Below are 22,104 nucleotides of genomic sequence, written 5' to 3'. Positions count from 1 at the left end.
CTCAGCACAGTTGTCACGCTCAAAAACAAAAACACTTTTCTGCCTGTGTTATTTAAGTGAGCTGAACGTTTCCTGTGGTTGGTCTTTCACAGCTTTTTAAATAATGACGGTGAAGCTTCTTTGAGCTGTGAAAATGAAACGTGCACAAAAATACTGACAAAACAGAAAATACACACAAGTCATAGACTCCCTCTGTCTCCCACATGTGTGTGTGTATATGCACATGCTTGTATATGTAAATCTATTTGCTTTGTGTTTGCTTGCCGTGCTGCCAGACTCAGTCTCGACACCAAGGCCATAGACAGTGACGGAGAGAGAGATGATGATGATGACGAGGAGCGACAGAATAGTCTTTTCCAGTCCACCTACAGCTGCTCGCCGTGTCCTGAGGAGGACTCCGGCAGTCCTGATGGCTTCAGCCTGAGGGTAAGCTGCCCAAAGATCAGGGTCACTGTGGTGGTAATAACTCAAAAGTGGCATCGAGGAACTAAACTTTTTTGTTAAAGTAATCTCACAACAAACCAAAAGCAACAATGTCATTTAGTTCCCTCTGAAGACGTCACAGACGTGCAGCTCTGCGCTGAACTCGAGCTCAGTGATTTCCTCAAACTGCAGGATGCTGTTCATCTTTCAGAACAAGCAGGTGCATTTCTGTGACACTGCAATGAATGAACACATCAACCAGTGAGCTTCTAATAGTTTTTGGAAAAGACTGGAAGTCCCAGAGGACTTTTGGTCTGGGACATATGGACGATAGGAAAGCTGTAGGTGACCACAGCTTGGATATTTGATACTAAACAACAAATTAACTGAACCACAAAGAATTTTCTGACCACATTGACCAAAATAACTGAATGTAAATTGCCGTCTGCATAAGAAATCTATCGTATACAGTAAGTGTGTGTGTGCTGCTTGCTGAGGAGTGGATACACGTGCGTTTATTCTTCTTCTGTCAGGACCACAGTGAGCCCGGCAGGCAGCTATACTCCCGCTCAGAGATCCTTGCTACAGACGATTGCTCCCGTGCTGCACACATTTCTCGTGTTGTACAGACATCCAAACGGGCTGCCAGGGCAGCAGGAGGTGGGCCGGCGGCTTTAACGCCTGTAGAACAAATCTAAGTTCAGGTTTTATCACCTGAAGGCATCTTTCCTCATAACTGACCAGTTTATCTTTTTCACCTGTAGCTGAGGAATTTGACCCGGAAGAAAACCTGCATTCTACTGAAGGACAGACGCATATGTGAGTACACGTCATTTACATCAACATAGCTGCTCGTTCTCACCGTGTTCGAGAAGCTGTTTCTGTCGAGTGCAAGTTTAAAGATGTTTGAAAGAAGGAAGTAGTTTGATTACATTAGGAAACACGTCTTCTAAACTATGTTGAATTGTATTATTGCAGTTTTTGACTCCTTTAGTGCAGCAGTGCAAATCCTGCTCTGTAGCTTTAAATGGTGAGCTGCAGCTCTCTCACTCCCACATAGCAGAGGGGCTTTCCCCACTCTCTGCTGACATTTCTGCTCCATGTCATATGTCAGCAACCTTCTCCTCCCACAGTTCCCTCTCCCAGCTCCTTAGATGGCCCCTTTGTGTCTGTGTGTGTGAGGGGGAGGGTTATTTTATATGTACCCGGGCGGTGTGCGGACACAGCACACGGGGGAGGATTCTTCTCAAAATCAGCACCCAACTCCTAGAATTGTTCTCCTCCACTTAGTCTCAGTGTCTTGTTTGTCTCAGGGTGATGGTACAGAAAGTTCTGCAGGAGCTAAAGAAGTACCACGGGTAAGTAAACAGGAGAGGGAGGTCTGCGTGCTTTCACTGCTGTAGCGGCGTCCCAGTCTATAAAGCACCAGCAGAGCCAGACTGTAGAGCGTGCGTGTGCACACACTGCACTGTAAGTGCAAGCATGTTTTTGCCATGTTTTGCATGTTGACATTGTGCAGTGACACGGCTGTTATCACTGGGAAAACACTCACCGAGTCTAAACCACACTCTTTGTTTTTGTACAGTTTAAAGACTTGAGCCACGACAAACACGTTTCTCACATTTGGAGATTTTTGAATCCAGCCTTTCATTGTCATTGTTGTCATTGACAGAGAGAAGCAGAGAAGCAGCAGATCAGACGCCAAAGATTCAGGAAGTGTCACTTGGTACGAGTTCCTCTCTAACGAGTAAGTACGGCCCTCACCGTTGTTCCCCTGTGACTGAAGCTCATCGTCTCACATTTGGGATGTTTGTGATCTCAGCGAGTCCTGGGAGGAGTTTTATTAGCCGTCGGTGACGGGATACAAAACTGAAAGCAGTGAAAGACAAAGTGCTGATACAGTGCAGGCTGCTCTTGGTTCTGCAATAATGTGGTTTGTTTTTATAGAAACCATCAGAAAACTGTTACTAATCAACAATGTCCCCTGTTTGCCAGGATGAATTTCTGATGTGTGCTTCAGGGGAAGTTTTATGGGTTTTTATTCCCTTACTATGTAAAGCTCCCTGAGATGACCTGATGCTGCACAAAAAAGTCAATTGAAACTCAACAAAGAGTGTAATGCTTTTAAAGTCAGGGATAGCAGTGGATCATCTGCTTCCATCTCACCCTTTAAAGGCTGAAAGCAGAAGAAAAAGACGCCACAGAGATGCTGTGGTGTCTTTACACTAGCCTGTAGTTTATACTTTACTCTCTTGCTCATCTACCAGGAATGAAGAAGAGGAGGATCGTATAGAGAAGGTGGAAAGAGGCACAAAAGTAAAAAGGACTCTGAGCTCTCTCAGGAACAGGATGACCGGCTCCTTCAATAAAGACAAGGTAATCCTGTGAAGCCCCTACGACTTCATGGCGAAATATAAATGTACCTTTTGCACTGAAGTGCGTGGCACGTTTGGCCTAATGATTGCATCTTAAAGCAGATTGCAATCTCTATCCGAATTGTATGTCCTGCCTCAGCCATGAGATGTCATGTTTATTATGTCTGAAGAACACAACATGTGCATGAAAAAACCAATCTGCCTCTTTCCTTGTTCCTCTGCAGGGTAAGAACCGCGAAAAAGAGCCTCAGAAAGACAAGGTGAAGGACAAGGACAGGGAGCCCAAAGAGAAAATGTGTGGCATTCACAGCAATGGGCATCATTTGGTGCCAGGTTCCTTCTCCAGTTGTGCCACGTGCTCGTTGTGCAGCAAGGCGCTGCAGAAAAAGCATGGCCTGCAGTGCACGAGTGAGTAACACCACAGCCACAGGTGTACACGCACCCACGCTTCTTCTCAGTCGGACACATATGTGCACAGGTGCCGCGCTCATGCACAAGCTCGCATCTATTTATACTGCATGCACACTCACTCGCCCACTTAGTGGCGCACTCATGCACACAGGTAAACAAACCACACACACATGCACATACAACACGAAGAGCTTGTGCTCACTAAACACCCGTTCAGCCTCCTCACACTGACATCTTTGTCAAAGCACATACATGGAATCAGACAGCAGCTTTCACCACCCGTCACAGTGACTGTGGCTCCTCTTTGGGGCTGTAGAAGACATTTTGCCGTTCCCTTCCCTTGTTAGATGCTAAGATGACACAGCCTTCCCCTTTCCTGCCTCATCATTACTTTACCTCATCAGGTCACACACCTCGGTGAACTTGTTTGGACAAATTCTTGCAGATGTTTCGGTGAAGCTGCAGCTCGCCTTAGATTTGTTTTTCTAGTTTGCAACATATTTCAGATTTCTGCTGTCTTGTACGTGTTGAATGAGCTCGAAGTGGAAAAGCTGAGCCTCGCTTTGTCTCAAGGTAACCAAAGCTTCATGAATCCATTGGTCTGTTACTCTTAAGCCAATCAAGGGCAGCGTACAGGCTATAGTCAGAATAATGTTACCGAATGTGTCTTTGCACATTTGGAAGATTATAAATAACTGCAACAGCTTCTGATGAACTACTTGTACCGTGCATGGAAGAAGTTTCCCAGTGAAACTCTTTAATAATGGCAGTCGTGTTAGTGGACGTAGACGAGAGTTAAGAACCTTTAGTCTGTATTATTCACATCTGACCATAACGTGTCTGACAACTTTACTCAAGTAAAACTAGTTTGCGTGTCAAATGTTAAGCTTCATGTCAGTAAAATGATAAAAAGTCTCTTCTCTTGATAAAGACGATGGCAGCACAGGTTTCAAAACTGCATCTGACCAAACCACAGCGCCACGTTTGGAGAAAATCAAACGCAGCATACCAGCACAACAACCTCACATCAACTGTTGGGCACGGTGGTGGGCGGGGCAATGCTTTCAGCTCGTTTTGCAGCCCCGGGACTGGACACCTTGCACTCACTGAGTCCACTGTGCACTTCTTAGTATACAAAAGTATTCTAGAGGCAAATGTGAGATTGTCTGTCTGACCAAACCTGGGTCACACAATAGGACAATGATCCCAAGCACAGCAGCAAATGTTACAGCAGAATGACTGAAAAAGAAAAGAATCGACGTGTTTCGATGGCACCGTCAAGTCAGGTCAGTTACATTTAATTAGTTTAACTTATACAGCACCAAATCACAACAACAGCCGCAGGGCTCTTTATACTGGAAGGCGAAGACCCTACAATAATACAGATGACCTCTTTGAGCAAGCACTTGGCGACAGTGGGAAGGAAGAACTCCATTTAAACAGGAAGAAATCTCGTTCAGGACTCTAGGAGGGGCAGTGACAGGAATGCTGTGGGCGGACCTTAAGAGCATAAACAAATGTCCACAAACCTAAAGCGATGCAGTTAAAATGGATGGTTCTAGACACACTCTCAGTATTGATGTTACATCTATGTTTATACAGGTTTGTTAAAGTGACAGTTTTAAACTCCTACTGGGTATTTCCTTTCCATCACCGTGACTGATGCTGGCAGTGTGGACTTTTGTCACATGTGTTGACATTATTGTAAACCAGAGGCCGTCTTCTCATAAGCCATGTGGTCTGGCTGTTGAGAATTTCACATCAACAAATAAAGTTTCCAGTAACAAGGAAACAGAAGTGTTCTCAATGTCATCACCATTTCTCTTTGCTTTCACTGGCACATGTGGATGGGAGCACTGGGGGCATTTAGTCATTCTGTGCTATTGCTTCATTATTTCATGACTATAACCCAATATTTCCTTTCTCCCTCTATTCTGTGGCAGACAAAGGCCATAATACGTCCAGGATATTTATACACCGTGCAGTCTGGCGGTCAGGATGTAATATATGGTTGTTTCTTATTGTTTGCTTATTAAACAGAGCTGCTCTGGTATCCTTCAGCGAGGCTCGGCGTGCCACACATTCAGTGTCTTCCTCTTTGGACTGCCTCTTTTTTGACATCTTCGTCTTTCAGCTGCTCCCCTTAAGGGTGGATCATCTGCCTCCATCTCACCCTGTCCCTAGCATCATCACAACGACCACTACATACCACTACATCCACGAATCCCCTCTTTTGTCCTCCTTCCTTTTCTTCCTCCCTTCAACATCCTTTGCCCAGCATATCCACATCTAACCTTGTACATCCTGGTCACTCCCAGTGAAAGTCTGAGCATCTTCAACCATACACTGTCATCTTGTAAACCTTCTCTTTCATTTTGCTGCTATCCTTCTGCCGCAAATCATCCCTAATACTCGCGGATGAAGCAGGCTCTCATCCACCTGCTCCCCGGTCTCACTACAGATCACATTGTTGCCTGTAAATATCATAGTCCACAGAGCCTCCATCACTGTGTCAAAGAAGAAGGAAGGGTCTTAGCAGATTGCTGGTGTAATCCTATCCTCACCTTGAACCTGCCTGTAAACCTGCTGTACACCCTGCACCACCCTCACATCCTTCTTCACGCAGTACCACAGTTCCTCTCTTGCTTTCATAGATCCACAGAAACCACAGTGCAGTTCTTTTTGACTTTCTCTACACTTCTCCATCAGCACTCTCAAAGCAAACATGTCTCTAGTGTAAAGTAAAGTGTGCGTGTTAGTCCCCATAGGGAAATAGTTTACTTTCTCGGCATGAGGACACTGCTGTTCACTTATCGTCACCTCTCAACAACTCTTTCCCATATCTTCACGGTATGACTCATCAGCTGTATCGCTCTATAGCTGCCTCAGCTCTGTACATCACCCTTGTTCCTGAAAATCAGTACCAGTACACTTTTCCTCTGATGCTCGGGCTCTTTCACTCTCCGAGATTGTGTTAAACAATCTGGATAAAACAATAATAATAATTATAATAATGCATCTGTTACATTTCTCCATCCATCAATCATCATCGCTGCTGCTGCTGAATGAAGTCACAAACCCTAGATGCTCATGTGTTGTTGTTCCGCGGACACAGGCGTGAGAAAACAAGTGAGTGTCCCTTTAATTTGAACTCAGCCCTGTGGGGATTCAGCCTGTGGAATGCGTCGTTTGTATGCCAGAGATTGTTCCCAGTGGAGACACAAACTGGACAAAACCGAGTATGTGGGATACTTGTTGCTGATCTCACTGGTCGGTGTGTTTTATTTAACTCACGGACAGACTACAATTCCCTTCGGATGCAGCTGATTCAGGCAAACCCGAGTCTTCTTGGGCGGTAAGAAGCGGCTACTGTAGCGATGGTCTCAAGCGGGATCAGGTGGATAACTCCCGTTGTTTCCCTCTGTGGACTTTTCAGTCATTCCTGTCGTTAGCTAAGCCAGCTAAGAGCTAATCAAAGCCAACTAGGAGCTTTTTTCTTTTCCCTCCAGTGTTGACTCGGTGTGATAATAAGGGCAAGACACATTTACTTCCCCGAGAGTTTAATTTATACTTAGCTGGCCCAAATTAGCTCCCAGCTATTCTCAGCGTAGTGCTGGCTACTTATTAGCCTCGCAGCGCTTAGCGTGCTAGCTCGCGAACAACCTCTCCTTCTCGAAACACAAGGTTAGCTGAAAGCTTGTGTCTTTGTGGCGTAAACAAACCCACAACGCCACGAAACTCGTCTGTTTGTTGAACTTTACGTGGGTTTTTCGGTGACTTTGCTCTGCTGCCGGTTGTAGACTGCACGAAGCTCAACAGGTGATTGCTAGCGTTAGCTTCCAAGATAACTTGGTGTGCCTGAAGTCTTAATTTACTGGCGTTTCCTCTCATGTAACGTGTTTCAAACGGAGCGTGTATTCACGTTTACAGCAGTAATGTTAGAGCAGTGTTGACCGAGGCTGTCTCCACCTCGTTTCCATCAGCCTCCTTTATTTGTCTTTGCTCCCTCCTCTTAGCTGACTGAGACCCAGGCAGCTTTTATTCCTTAAATGTATATTCTTCAGTGTATTAAATGAGATGCTTCCCATTCCTCAGCCGGGCAGGTGATGCCCCTCTGCCAGAGCTTTGCTGGCATCAGGCGATAGGAATGCCCCAGGCTGAGGGGTGACCATTCAGCCTGTCACCTCACTCTTCAGCCTTTCTGTTCTGACTGGGTCACATGGTGCTAATTGTGCTTGGCAGGTCTACCAGTGCATAACAGCCCACTCCACTGACTCTGGGTCTCACCCATGTCTGCCTGTTAGCACAACACTTCTTTATGCATCACTGCCTTTCCTTCAAGCATGCCCGGCTCTCTGAATGTTTGCATTTTACACGATTGAAGGTTTGGCTCTCACACTAGTATTCTCCTCCTGTGGACCATTGTTGTCTACTTTTATACTGGTAACCTTTGGCCTAATTAATCAGGGAAGGGAAGGGGGGGGGGGGGGAAGCACCATTACCAAGAAAAAGTAGAATGGTTTGGACCATTACTTCCAGGAGTGAGAACCAGATTAATCTAATAGTTCAAACCCAAGCAAGGTCAAGTGTACGACAATGAAGGCATGGTTGTTGTGCTAATTTATGTTGTGCATTAGATTATTGGTGGTCTTCTTTTGGTGGAGATGTTTCACTTCACTTTGTAAACTGCGCCGCTTCCCTCCCGTTTCATTAGATGATGTCATTGGGTTGTCTGGCCTCTTTGGACTTTGTCCCAAATGTTTTTGTCGCTAGTGTTTTTGGGGATTAAGAGTAACTTCTTTCTTTTTCTTTTTTTGCATGCATGATTGCACAGGAAGCTTTGTGCTAGAATGTTTTTTTTTTTAAAGTGACCTGTTTTCCTCTTTACCTTTAGTCGATCAGCTATTTGTGGTAATACGGTTGATTGGGGTCACACATGCTTTTCACATGGTTCAAAACGATAAGCAGCCTACTTATTGAACTTTACCGTCAAGTTAATTTCCTCTCAAATTGTGACACTGCACTGTCCAAGTTATTCTGTGGAAGGGTGATATGTTTAACTTCTATTGTAGCTTACATGCTCTCTCTGTGTTTTCTCTCGGTTTCCTATCTAGTTGATAGGCATGCATTTAGTTACTGTGGATATCCATATCCATGGTTTAATAGCTGTTTGTGTCAGCTCTGCAGTGGACTGACCGAGAGGACATGCTTGAAAATGCTTTTCATTCACATAAATCGAACGACGTTCACATACAAAGGGCTCTGGTTCTCTAAGTCATGGGAACCAAACGGACTGCCTTAGTGACTTTGAATGCCATGTGTGGGATTCTGGTCATAACAGAGCCACTGGATCCACTCACAGCAAGCGTCTATAGTCAGTGTTTTTTGTTTAAGTCGTCATTAGTCTGTAAGTGAACAGTGGATGTGACCTAAAATGAGCTCTTGTGGCCCTTGACAGCAATTGCAGTGCTAGCCTCTATGGTTTAAAGCCTATACTTAGAGCTGTGACAGGGTTATTGCTTTCACATGAATTAACACAACAGCTTCCTGTGTTTTTGCACTTTGTCTTTGCTGTGAGTTATATATATTTTCCACAAACCAGGCTGCACCTTCAATCTGCATCTATCATATAGTAAGGAATAAAGTAAAGACATTTGTGTGTGTGAAGCAGGATCGCAACGAGAGCTTAAGATTGACAGAAATGCACAGCTGCTTTAGGATCTAAAATGTGCATCCTTTGTTATTGCATGTTGTAAAACCACCTGCGACGGAAACTGCAGTTTCACAACCTGACAGCGTTTCTGGGCCGCGTGTGAAAACAGTGTTTACATGATGTGATGTGTGAAATAATGCTTTCCTGGAAGAAACCCCTGTTCTTCTGTTGACCTCTGCCAGATCCAATGCCGGGCATGTGAGATAACACATTTTCTCTAGAAGTGGAGTAGCAGCACAGCTTTTTTTTTTTCTTCTAATTTTCTATCAGTTACAGCAGAGAGCAAAGTATCATTTTCACTTCTAGTTCACTGTGACTCACTGAAGTGTGCACTCTGTACCACAAGAAGACTTGTTGTGCGATGGGGTGTCAGCAGATGTTGGGTGTCAGCAGATGTTGGGTGTGGTCGTGGTTTTGTTAGGGAGCCGAGTGTCCCGTGGATCAGCGACTGACATCAGTAACTGTAACTTCTGACATTTCTCAACAGTATCAGTCGTCCAGCTGATGATACGCGATCCCGTCCTCTAGGGCTGTGCGATATGACCAAAACCTCATCTCCCGATATCAGACATCTGTCGTCCGATAACGATGTAAATCACAAAAATGTAACATTTTCTGTAAACTCGTGAATCTCGGGCAGCTCGACTTGCGTGAAGTGTTTCCAGCTGCGCGTCGTGTAGCTGGAGTCGAGTGTTTTAACCGATGCTGAAACGATACATTTTTAGACATAAGTTGTAACGGCGCCGTTTTCTTTGTGAGTATTTATTACACGGCGTGCTGCGGGGAAAAGCCTGTTCTAACGTTTGAGTCTAAGGTTTATTTTTTAGCACCTGGCGGCTCTTTTTTACTTCTCATCTGTAAATAATCTGCATCTTTCACGTGATTCAGTTTATTTTGAAAAGTCTCAACAGGATCTTGAGCTTTATTGTGAAAGGTTTATGTGGAACATAAACAAGCGGACACGTGATGCTGTTACCTTCATTGTTGCTAATGACAACGCATAAAAACAGGCGCTTGTCCGTCCGTAGTGTGGTTATATTAAATATAAGAGAAAGAGAGAACTTTAAGAAATGAATATAAACACTACAGTGACATCAGAACCATGAACAAATATTGCTGTAAACAGTTTATTTTGCAACACCACGAAACAAACGACAGCGTGAAATGAAACGACAGATGTTTTTATATCGTCATCAGATATATATGGTTATATCGAACAGCCCTACCCTCCTCACCTGAGCTCTGCTTACTTTGATCTCTGTCACCACCCGTGTGTTCAGCATGACTGGTGCACAGTGTGCTATTGTTAACAAGCTGCAATGATAAGCTCGGTGATATCAGTGAGCAGAAAACCTACTGTTCTTGCTTATCTAAGGTTAATCTTTTACTTCTATTGACTGATAATATTGCAATGACATTGATTTTTTTTAAACCCCACACAGATATACTTAATTATTAATCCCGTCTGCTTCTCAGTACCTTTCCAAGACAGGAACTGCCGTACTGCATAAGGAAGTGCGGGACGGTGACACAGTGGTGAGCTGTGTGGTAGGAGTCGGAGGTGGGCTTTGTGTTTGCAGTGTTGATGGACAGGCTGACAGATCGGTCAAGTCTCTGTGGACTGTTCGCAGATGACATTGTGCTCTGTAGTGAGAGTAAGGAGCAGGTGGACGAGAGCTCTGGAAGAAAGAGGAATGAGCCTTGCCCGTGGGGCCGGTTGTCTTCATTAAACAATGAATTTGAGCTCGTCTGTCGAACAGCCAGATTAGCAAGAAGATTACATTTTATTTTCTTTTTCATCTTTTAGTTGAATCAGGATGAAAAGTTGGAAATTTCTAGTTTCTTCTGAAGTTCCTTCTTGTCCAGCCTTTAGCTGCTAAACAAAGTCTAAAAGGGGAAAATGGGCTTAGATTCAACGCAAAGTGCTTCTAGTTGCTATTCACAATTTAAGTATATATCTGCTGAATACAGCTCAAAGTGAGGCACAGCGGTGCTGGTTCAGATTATTCAGAAGCCAGTTTCTGTTTTCTTTTCCTTCAGCTGAGCCAGCAATTGTTCATTTATTGTGAGAGCGAGCGAGCAGCAGACACAGAGAAAAAAGCTAAGAGGCAAAAAGCTGCATGCAGAGCGTTTTCACACACAAACGATCACCTGTCTCACTGCTTCATGCTTTTTCTGGGTAAGAAGATACAGACTTATCATTTGTCTCCATTGTAGCGGCTGTATTGTGTTACCAGCATTCAGAAGGGAGGGGTAAGGACTAGAAACATTTAGCATTTAGTGGAAGTTGCTGGTACGGCTCACGCCAGCGTCACCTTTGTCAGCCAGCTACAAAGCCTGATTTCAAACACTCGCCACGCTGCCTGCGTCGGTGTAAAGGAGGCAGCGCTGACAATGAAGCTTTAGGACATAAACATCATCAGTGAACGAGTTATTGTGCGACGTCACACTTTCTCTTGTGATGCACTGACTTGACGCAGTCAGCTGAAATTTGTTTTTCACCAGTCACAGCGTAGATAAGGTTTTACGGCTTCAGTCTGCGTACGCAACCATGTACTTGTCCGTCTTGTTTGTATTATCGTGGTTTTACCTGGAAGGGATGGGAACACGCTTTGCATGCTGAAGCATGACTAATTTGTTTGGCTAGCCTTGTCCTCCAGAAAAGGCTTCGGGCGTTTACAGTATGTGTTGTACTGCACGCTGCCAGGTTGCAAGATCTCAGTAATCGCGTACGCGATAGAGGAGAACTTTTCTCACCCCCAGTTTATTTTTCCATAACAGCTTTTATCTGTGTAATTAGCAGAGAGGTATATACAGCCATGTCATCTAAACATGCAGCAGCAGCAGCTTTGGGTTTAATAAAGACAGAAATATAAACCTGTTACTGAGAAAAAGGAAGCTGCTGGTCCGACTGCGCTCTGACTCTGTGTCTTTATGGGGAAACAAACAGAAGCCACAGCCACTGTTGCACCAGTCCCACCAGTTTTACTTTACAAATACATGCCTGAAAACAAACATTGTGATTTGTTTGCATGAGCTGAAAGTGCTGTCCTTCAGCTTTCTGTTTCTTTGCCTTGTCTGAATCACAGCTTTGTACTTGTGATGGCGTCGCCTTCAGGAGCTGCTCAAATGTTGTTCTTTTTCATTTCAAACATGCATCATTGCCAAAACTTTGTGGTCTTGTATAAACCTGCTCCTGCAAAGACTAATGATACACTGACTGTAAGTTTCTGCCCTGGTGTTTTTCAGATTGCGCTGTGAACGTTCACAAGAGCTGCAAGTCTCTGCTGGGGGAGTGCACCAGCAGCAAGAATAAGGTAAACACTCGAAACACGGCGAGCAGCCACGATTAGGCCACGCTGGGTTTGATTGCGCTCTACAGGCCTGGACTTTAATGTGATGTTGCACGAAGGAGTTGCATATCACTTCCTGTGTCCTCTTCTGTGGTTCGATTACCATTAGTGCTTCTGTGCAACGCTGGCAGTGATGACACGTAGAAACCTTCAGACGGGATTTATTTTGTCAAGCATGAGAAATCTGGAGGAATGTTTATGTTAAAATGACTTTTGGATTGATGATGAAACGAGAATTTGCTGTTTGACCGTGACGGCAGGATTCAGTGTTCACTGTGACGGTGAAGCGGGCGTAAACAGAAGTGTCGATGATGATGCTGCTGCTTGTAATTTCCACATTCAATACGAGGGCTGTCGAAACATTTTGCAACAACCGCGCCCATGACTCCCAAACATACACCGTCTCTTATGCATCTGCACAATATGAGCTCACTGGAGCATCAAGAGGACTTATCCTAGTCTACAAGTCATACTTCTTAAAAATTATTTTTGGGGATTTTTAGCGTTAATTGATTTGATGGAGCGCTGATCAGAAAGCAATTCAATTTTATTTATATAGCGCCAAATCACAACAAAAGTCGCCTCAAGGCGCTTCATAGATACAGAGAAAAACCCAACAATCATATGACCCCCTATGAGCAGCACTTTGGCGACAGTGGGAAGGAAAAACTCCCTTTTAACAGGAAGAAACCTCCGGCAGAACCAGGCTCAGGGAGGGGCGGGGCCATCTGCTGCGATTGGTTGGAGTGAGAGAAGGAAGACAGGATAAAGACATGCTGTGGAAGAGAGACAGAGGTTAATAACAGATATGATTCAATGCAGAGAGGTCTGTTAATACATAGTGAGTGAGAAAGGAGACTGGAAAGGAAAAACCCAGTGCATCATGGGAATCCCCGGCAGCCTACGTCTATTGCAGCATAACAAAGGGAGGATTCAGGATCACCTGGTCCAGCCCTAACTATATGCTTTAGCAAAAAGGAAAGTTTGAAGCCTAATCTTGAAAGTAGAGATGGTGCATGAAGGGACAGTGACGTGCACGCAGTGACTTGTGTGGACACGTTTCTGGGTTTTAAGCAATAATCTCATTTGTTTTTCATTTGTTATTTTTATTAAACAAACTAAAGTGAAATATAACTCAGACTTTATAAATTCCAGTGTTGTACGTTTTCTGACATTATTTCCTCTTTTTTGTCTCATTCAAAAATGTAAGAGTAAGACAGAAGACTGAGAACAAAATAGGAATCGTAAAAGAAATTAAGGTGGTGCATGAAGCTACTTCATCCCCTCACAGATGCGTGAATCCACTTCTGTCGGGGCGCTTTTCCCGGCTCATTTGCAGCTCGACTTCTTGTTAATAAAGACTAACTGTGTGCAATGTTGTATAATTTTATAATCTGACTCTGTTGATAAAAGCACGAGAAACTGGCCTTAAAAATGTCGTCTTTCTTTATTTTCTCCACGCAGAGAGATACGCTACCGAAGCTTAGCTCATCAGGATCTCCTAACCTCGGTGAGTAGAGCGCTGATGTGCGGATGTGGTGCTCGCCGATCCCACTGACACAGTATCAGTGTAACTATGGGGGTTCATCGATGGCTCAGAAGGTGGCTTTATATGTCTAATTAGAAAGCTGGTTGCCACACCAGAGGATTAAAAACATGAACCCTCAACACATCTGATGGTGGACTTGTCCTATTTCTTTCTGGTGTGTGTGTTTGTGTGTCTGTGGGTCTGCTTCTCTGTGGTGTGTGCGCCTACACACTGAGCATAGGAGGGGGAGATTGGCCTCCAACAGCCGGTAGGCGAAGGTGATGATTAGCCACCGCTGAGAACAGTCAGATTTACTTCTGGTTTACCTTTTGTCCAAACTCTGATTTTGAAATGTTGTTTATGTATCGACTTCATATAAAGACAGAGCTGCTGTACTAATACTGCTATGAAGTGTTGCACAAGTGTCACCTGTGCATTCTGACCTCATTCATCTTACGCTTGGCCACAGGGCGTCATTGTTGAACAAAAGCATTTAGAAAGAAAATAAAAGACTGGGTGAAGCTGCACGTTTTAGTCTTTTTAAAGTCGTTCCTCAAAAGCAAGTGTTAAATCTGAGCAATGGTGCTCTGAGTACAGCTGAGGGGGCTAATCACCCGGTGGTACACAGACGATACTGCTTAGCAGGATGAATATATAAGTGGTTTTGGTCTTTTCATGGGCTTTGCTGACTACGATACAAATGCATTTGCTTTTATTCATCCTAGGAAAACTCACTCATCGCTAATTGTAACATGCAGCAGGTCCGGTTGCATGCGAGCGAACCCACGGGGGACGTGAGCGGCGGCGGCAGCAGCTTAAGTTAATCTCCTGTAGCAGTTGTTAGTCTCTTGTGAACAGCTGGGGGCCTGTCACCCACACCTGGTTTTGCCTCATGTCTTGCCTCCAGCCAATCAGTAGCTTGTGCAGGGGGTCAGGAAGATCAGCAAGAGAGGGAGGAATTGAGGAGGCGTGAAGGATCAGAAAGTGCGAGAAACATCAAAGGGTGTGCGTCTTTCTAGAAGTTACTTCTACTGAGGAGCTCGGGCTTGAAGGGTCTCGTGGGCTGCGTATAAAAGCGGGGTTCGCGCTGTTCTCGGCTCATTGTTTACACTGGTGACCTCGCTCAGTTTGCATTATTGCACTTCTCCTTGAGTCGCTCATCCGATTTGAAGACCTTTGCAATGGAGCTGGTGGTTGCTAAAAGATCTTTCCAAACAAAGGGACCCTTCAAAGCGTCCTCCGCCTCCTCGTGGGGTCTGTCTGGACGTGTGGGGATGCGAATGTTGATGCACCGCGACATGATCACCTGCAGATTCTTCCGATCCCTGCCGCGATCCTGGCTGAGAAAGCACTGGGGTCGGCTCGGGCAGGACACGAAGAGCTCCTCCTCCGCTCCACTTCGCCGGTCATCTTCTCCTTTCTCTCTGTCCTCTCCTCGTTTGTCCTCATGTTCCTCTTCTGTGTCCTCTAATTGCATCCGATCACCTGTCTCTCGTCTTTATTTCCCAGCGCTAAAAGACCGGGACAGAGAGTGGGATCAGGCAGGCCCGGCCGCATCTCAGGCCCTGGATGGCCATCGAGGTTCGTTCAGTGGCCCAGGCATGACCATTAGTGCGTTGGGATCTAGCGCTTCGCAAACCGCCCTCGCCACCAGCACTTCCACGGCTGCTACCTCCAGCATTGGCCACAACCTTCATTACAACAATAGTTCAGCGTGAGTATGGACTTCATCCACTTCTCCCCTGAAAAACCTTTTTTTTCTTTCAAAAACTTTCTCACTCGTTTCCTTTTCAAGAGATTTTCTTTGTTTTTTGAGTTGAAAGATTCACAGAGGAGCACAGAGCAGTCTTTCTCTGAAACGTATATTGCTGCACTGTCAATGTTTGCAGGCTCTGCTGTATGTAAATGTCTCATATTTTTAGATTCTCGTCTCTTTAGCTCAAACGATATTTTGCCGTTGCCACCGTAAGATGTTTTTATAGTCGACACTTAAAGGCAGGCTGTCTCTTCTAATATGACGCCCTGTGAAGCTGAGTGTAGACGGCTTGCAGCTGCCTGCTTTTCTGCTGCATGGCTCGGTAACGGGGGGGGGGGGCAGTGAAAGAGTAGGTGGAGAAGAAGAAATCAGGAAAGATTTTCTCTACTTTCTTTGATTTATTTGCTACTTTGGGTCTTTAAACGCACGTGTTGGCTGCTAGCAGCATCACGTTGTTTCCATTTCACCATGTATGCCACCTTGGACCTGTGGTTGTCTTCCCTCAGATCCCTCCCTGGGGAGATGGATGAGACGGACACTCCCCGCTCCAAACGCTACAATGAAGACGCGATTTCCCTCGCTCCTTCGACCACCGAGTCCATCATTGTAGAAGGTGAGCAGCTGAGTGACTGAAATGTGGCTTGAACTGGAATTACTGGAATAACAGTTCCAGTCTCAGTTGGTATCAGTGGGAAATTGTTGACCAGCTTTTCTCAGACTGAGTCTTCTGAGAGCTGCCTGCTCGAGCGACAGCTCACCTTCAGGGCTTTGTGTGTCCTGCTGGTTTGACTTGTGGGTTCAGGACTGACCTCGACCTGTATTCTAGGCTGGAGACTCTATGGGCTTATTTATGAAAGGGCTTCTGCCGATACCCGTTTTATTCCACGCTTTAACAATGTATGACAGGGCAGGATGGTTGTTTTTCCTCACAGTTGTGTTATCAATATGGAGGATGATCACCTATATTATCTCTGATATTAAGAACATCACAGCATGCACTGTGCTCATGGATAACTGATGAAAGGGGCGGAGATCATATGTTGTTGAGGAGGAGTCACACTTTGTTATCGGCCCTTTGAGGAAAGCGACCTTGATGATAACGTGCGACGCGTGTTCGGCATTGCTGGAAGCGACTGTAGCGTGTCTGAACTAGTGTTGCTCGCCTCTGCAGAGGCGACCAAGTTTCCTGTAGTGAGACACAAAGTTGCTACAGATCGTTTAAAAGATGAAAACAAGGCCGCGCGTCGTCTCGGCCGCGCGTCGTCTCGGCCGCGCGTCGTCTCGGCCGCGCTGATGATTTTATAAACTGTCTCATTTAGGCGACGGGAAATCCTTTAGTTCAGAAGGATGAGCTGTTAAACAGGGACCCTGCACAATAACGGTCATTTAGGAATCGTCATTATTTATAAAATTCTGCACATGTTGAGGTGTCATCATGCAATATTCAGAAGTCCTTTTCAAAATAATTATAACCAACAAAGCAGAGCAGGTGTGATGCCTCTGCTGCTCTCCTCAGATGCTCACTATGCAGCTGTGCGGGCTGATCTGGAGTCTGATGCTCAGGATTTGGAGGCAGACTCGTGGAGTTCGGCGGTTGATCAGCAGTATCTCAAAAAGCACACTAAAGAAACGGCGAAGAGACAAGACGTGATATACGGTAAGTGTGATTTCATTTTTCCTGTACGTGTCCGGCCAGTGAGCCGCCTGTCGCGCGGATCAGTGGGTGCAGACGGCGCTTTGAAAGGCACACTGATTGGGCCGTGCACTTTAAGTGTAACACAGTTGGAATCGCACATTTAATTCGGCGAGAGCTGTAAATAAACCTTAATGTGTAAATGTGTGTGTTTAAAAAGCCTAAATGTAACGGAGTGTGTAGATGAGGGGAAAACCAGGAGCTTTACGCAACATCCAGCACCTCAGTGCACGACACACACACGTGCATTACAGAACATGCGTGTCGTCCTGTAGAGCTGATGCAGACAGAGATGCATCATGTGAGGACTCTGAAGATCATGCTGCGCGTCTACGTCCGGGAGTTGAAGGAGAACCTCCAGATGGACGCAGGAAGGCTGGACTGTCTGTTTCCCCGCTTGGAAAACCTCCTCGACCTTCACACAAACTTCCTGTCTCGTCTCAAAGAGCGGCGGCGAGAAAGCCTCGTCCCGCCCAGCGACAGGAACTACACCATCAACAAACTGGCAGACGTCCTGATCGCACAGGTATGGAGGAGATGCACGCACGCTGATGCCCACCATCGGCGACAGAGCTGACGTTTGTTCTTTGTCCAGTTCTCAGGTGAAATCGGAGAGAAGATGAAGGACAGCTATGGAGATTTCTGCAGTCACCACCCTGAAGCTGTCAGCTACTACAAAGATCAGCTGCAAAACAACAAAAAGTTCCAAAACATCATCCGAGTACGACGCCGACACAGAATTAGCTGCATCATATCACATTAAAGAGGCGTTGGTTACCGTGCAGCGTCAAATCAAATATTTCTGCTTTTGTTCTTGCAGAAAATCAGTCACCTGTCTATTGTGCGGCGGCTCGGAGTGACTGAGTGTATTTTATTGGTGACACAGCGGATTACAAAGTACCCGGTACTAGTTGAGCGCATTCTTCACAACACTGAAGGTATTTCTGCTCCGTAGATCACAGTTACTGCCCAGAATGACTTCGCTGTGTTTAATCATTTCTTCCTCGTTCCTAGCTGGTACGGACGAGCATGTGGATTTGAGTCGGGCGCTGGGTCTGATCAAAGACACCATCGTACGGGTGGACACGTTGGTTAATCTCCACGAGAAGAGCTCCAGGCTCAGAGAAATACACCTCAGGATGGAGCCGAAGGCACAGGGGAAATTCAAAGACGGTCGTGTCTTTCGGAGGGAGGACCTCGCGCCGGGCCGGAGACGGCTGCTTCATGAGGGCACAGTCAGCTGGAGAGCTGCTTCAGGCAGACTCAAAGGTTATCACATAATAAAACTATGACTCCTCTGCTGTCTGTGCACGTGTTCTGGTTCTATAAATCAATAAGCTGTCATTTCTGTTGCTCTTCCTTTAGATATTCTTGCCGTGCTGCTGTCAGATGTGTTGCTTTTGCTGCAAGAAAAAGATCAGAAATATGTATTTGCTGCAGTGGTGAGTACGTCGGTATCTATGAAAATAAAAGGGCATCAAAGAGAAATGTGCTCGGTGTGTTTTGGAAAGAAGGAGCAGAATTCTGCTGTGACGGGCGACAGGTTTGTAAACTCATCGGTTCAGCTCTCATTCTCGTTTCCGCCCCCTCCTCTCTTTTGTTCTTCTGGTCCTCCCAGGATAACAAGCCGTCAGTTATCTCTCTCCAGAAGCTCATAGTCAGGGAGGTTGCCCACGAGGAGAAAGCCATGTTTCTCATCTGTGCCTCTTCCAATGAGCCGGAGATGTATGAGATCCACACCGGCTCGAAGGAGGACCGAAACTCATGGATGACGCAAATACGACAAGCTGCAGAGAGGTAGCTGCAGCAACACACAAACACGCATCTGTTTATCACTCGGGCTAATCCAAAGAAAGTGTTCACACACCTCAATCAAAGCCAGGATCCTTTCCTCATCTGGCTCCTGTCTTCTCCCCCGTTAGCTGTCCTCACACTGAGGAAAGGCTGTTCAGTGAGGAAGAAGAGGCGCGAGCTTCCAGGTTTAAAGAATTTCGAGGTAACTAGAGGCCACAAGGTGGTGCTCGTGTGTTGTCTTACCCTTCAACTATCTAGAAGTCTAGAATATTAAAGCTTGTCCAGGAATGAGTCTTCTGTGTCATGCTTCCCAACTGTAGAACGGCTAAGCCAGAAGGATGCAGTGATCACGCAGGCGCTGACCGAGAAGCTTCAGCTGTTTGCGGACATGGCCGAGTCTGTGGCAGGGCTGGAAGACGCAGCGTCGCGCTCCAGACTTCTGCTTCGAGGAGACTTCTCAGACCTCCAGCAGGGGGAGGTCCTGCTCAAAGGAGCTATCACTGAGGGTAGGACCAGGCCGCATGACAATACGTGCATCTAAGTTTCAAAGGGAATTAAATGACGTTCACACACACGTGTTCTCGTCTCTCAGCTGCTGCATAAATTAGTAGGTTGTAATATTATTGATTTGTTTTGGCTTCAGTGGAGAACCTTCAGAACCTGCTGCAGTCTGGAGTGAGGGAGGGGCCTCCTGCACCCGCCAGGTGGGAGGAAGGAAGCGGCTCTGGGGTTCTGCCCAGGCGAGCCGACACCTTTGGGGGCTACGACAGCAGCCCCGCCATCTTCAACAAGAGTGAGTCCAGCACAGCGCGAGCCGCAAAGTCTGTTTGACGTCACACATACAGGACAGATAAATACACATGAATAAATACATCTGTGGGGACAGTTTACACACAAATCTGGTTGTATGTGTGAAGTTTCTCCTAGATTATGACCGTTTGCCGGTCAGTTTCTTTCCCCCCCAAGTGTTTGTGATTTGTTAATGTGTGTGTGTGTGTGTGTGTGTGTGTGTGTGTGCGTGTGTGCGTGCGTGTGTGCGTGCGTGTGTGCGCCAGATGGCAGTGTGAAGAAGAACTTTTCTGCCGAGTCCAGAAACAGAGACAGGAGTCAAAGAGCCAGCTCTGACCCTCAGCTGAAAGACCTCTGTGGCAGCCACGCCCTGGAGCAGACGGTAGGACGCGGACACACACACACACACACACACGCACACGCACACACACACACACACGCCTCGGGATGAGTCGGTGTTATTTCCTGTAAATAGTAAGAACCAGAGCAAGTCCTCTGGAAACTTCCACGTGCTTGCAGGTGACTTCATCTGTGTCTACATAGATGAAACCTCGATAAACAAATTCTCTGAACATTCATTTGATTCCAGTAAACGTCTCTCCTGGACAGCAGAGCCAGCAGACTCTGTTCGTCTTTTATTAAACTTTATTATTCGTTTTTCACGGCTGTTTCCTGGAATCGCTTTTGGATTTTTTCACAAAATTAATTCTACTAAACTGAAATTACATAATTCAGTGCTGAGGTCATATTTTATATTGTACTGTACGTGATGTGCAGCACTGCAGTTTGATGGCTCGCTGTGTGTCTCTCGCTCAGGTCGACGAGAGCTCTCCTGCCCGGTGGAATCGCATCTGGTCCGACTCGTTCCCAGAGGCTGAAGTAAGCGCCTCTTATCTCTCAGCTACACAACAACGTCAGCTTTGATGCTCGCAGTCGTGCCTGCTGCAGCCATGAGATGTTTATTAACCCAGTAAAATGTTGTGTTGTGGATATTTGAGCGTGCTGACCTTGTCTGTCTTTGCACTCTAGTTCTTTGACAGAGTGCTGATGCTCTCACAGAGGCTCTACAGTCTGGAGGTGAAAGTCTGCCCTTCACTCTATAAATGAAATGCATTAGTATGTAATAACATCTCAGCTGCTCATCATCGTCTGCGACGTTTTTGTTGTTTCACCTGGTCTCGTGTGTCTCTTCAGGCCATTGTTTCGCAGCAGGACAGTCAGATCGAGCTGCAGCGGGCCTCGCTGACGGAGCGGGCCTCCCTGCCCGGCCGCCACAAGGGGAACGTGCTCCTGGAGCAGGAGAAGCAGCGGACTCTGGCCTTGCAGAGAGAGGAGCTGGCCAGCCTCCACAAGCTGCAGTCGCAGCACCGGCAGGAGCAGCAGCGCTGGGAGAAGGAGAGGGAGAGGCACCGCCAGCAGGTGGAGGCTACCGAGGCCAGGCTACGACAAAGAGAGGAGGAGTGCAGGAGGACAGAGGTGAGGTGCTCTCTGTTACCTAAGAGCTGCAGGACAGTTACGTTTGGCTTTCTGTTTGCTGAAGACTAAACTTGCTGAGCTTATATTTAACAAAGCCTAAGCTGCAGCATCACTTCTTGTTGCGCAGGAGCAACTGGCAAAAGAGAAGGAGGAGTTGGACATGCAGAGGGAGACGTACCAGCAGGACCTGGAGAGACTGAGAGAGTCCACCAGAGCTGTGGAGAAAGAAAAGGAACGCCTGGAACACCAGAAGAAGATCAAGAGGAAGACCATTGAGGTGGGGCACCCGTGCTGGTGGCCACATGCACTGTTGTTATTGTTATGATGTATTACGGGCTCACACGTGTTGCATGCATTTGATTTGAAGCATTTCTTTGTGCTCGCTTTTGCACGATGGTTCATTAGTGTGTCCGTGTGGCCTTTCTCTCTTCATCACTTTGAAGTGGAAACATGAAGAAGCTGCCACAGGACCCTTTGTTAAGTTGCTTATCGGGTCTCCTACGAGTGGGAGAAGCATCGGTGTCATAGACGGGCTGATGTTACACTGACGGTTGAAAACACACCTCTGTGTGCTTCATCTCCTTACCCCCCAGCCGCTCTCGTCTTTGCTTATGCTTCCTCTCCTTACGCTACAATGCGTTGCATTGTGAGCTTCATGGGAGAGCAGTTCTGAGACAGAGCCACTGACTGTAATTTCATGCCCGATGCTAACAAATCTGTCAAGGAGCTACTTAATATCAGCCTTTAGTGTTTTCAAAGGTCTGCAACAACCAATTACAGCTTAGTGGGGTGT

At 46.2% G+C, this 22,104-nt stretch overlaps 1 protein-coding gene across 3 annotated transcripts in view; it reads left to right on the top strand.

Annotated features, from left to right (window-relative positions):
* Window positions 1-22,104, top strand: part of arhgef18b (rho/rac guanine nucleotide exchange factor (GEF) 18b) — a 39,892-nt gene that overhangs the window by 8,785 nt on the left and 9,003 nt on the right. For 2 of the 3 annotated variants that reach the window (XM_085264218.1, XM_085264216.1), the window contains exons 4-29: window positions 276-426; window positions 957-1,083; window positions 1,188-1,242; window positions 1,737-1,781; window positions 2,096-2,170; window positions 2,691-2,799; window positions 3,023-3,206; window positions 12,172-12,239; window positions 13,740-13,785; window positions 15,313-15,517; window positions 16,066-16,172; window positions 17,076-17,216; window positions 17,528-17,778; window positions 17,848-17,973; window positions 18,073-18,190; window positions 18,267-18,521; window positions 18,618-18,694; window positions 18,871-19,049; window positions 19,175-19,248; window positions 19,367-19,552; window positions 19,690-19,839; window positions 20,102-20,217; window positions 20,652-20,714; window positions 20,865-20,912; window positions 21,030-21,311; window positions 21,439-21,588. In XM_085264218.1, coding sequence (XP_085120344.1) covers window positions 276-426; window positions 957-1,083; window positions 1,188-1,242; window positions 1,737-1,781; window positions 2,096-2,170; window positions 2,691-2,799; window positions 3,023-3,206; window positions 12,172-12,239; window positions 13,740-13,785; window positions 15,313-15,517; window positions 16,066-16,172; window positions 17,076-17,216; window positions 17,528-17,778; window positions 17,848-17,973; window positions 18,073-18,190; window positions 18,267-18,521; window positions 18,618-18,694; window positions 18,871-19,049; window positions 19,175-19,248; window positions 19,367-19,552; window positions 19,690-19,839; window positions 20,102-20,217; window positions 20,652-20,714; window positions 20,865-20,912; window positions 21,030-21,311; window positions 21,439-21,588 — 3,388 coding nt within the window. The remainder of the gene's footprint in view (window positions 1-275; window positions 427-956; window positions 1,084-1,187; window positions 1,243-1,736; window positions 1,782-2,095; window positions 2,171-2,690; window positions 2,800-3,022; window positions 3,207-12,171; window positions 12,240-13,739; window positions 13,786-15,312; window positions 15,518-16,065; window positions 16,173-17,075; window positions 17,217-17,527; window positions 17,779-17,847; window positions 17,974-18,072; window positions 18,191-18,266; window positions 18,522-18,617; window positions 18,695-18,870; window positions 19,050-19,174; window positions 19,249-19,366; window positions 19,553-19,689; window positions 19,840-20,101; window positions 20,218-20,651; window positions 20,715-20,864; window positions 20,913-21,029; window positions 21,312-21,438; window positions 21,589-22,104) is intronic. The other variant, XM_085264217.1, reaches the window with a different exon arrangement.

The sequence above is a fragment of the Mchenga conophoros genome, linkage group LG23, assembly GCF_057382185.1.
Source record: "Mchenga conophoros isolate Kocher_MC1m ecotype Shallow Benthic linkage group LG23, M_conophoros_male_GT1.1, whole genome shotgun sequence".
Classification (NCBI taxonomy): Eukaryota; Metazoa; Chordata; class Actinopteri; order Cichliformes; family Cichlidae; genus Mchenga; species Mchenga conophoros.
The sequence above is the reverse complement of the archived record's forward strand: the minus strand, read 5'-3'. Positions and strand labels throughout refer to the sequence as shown.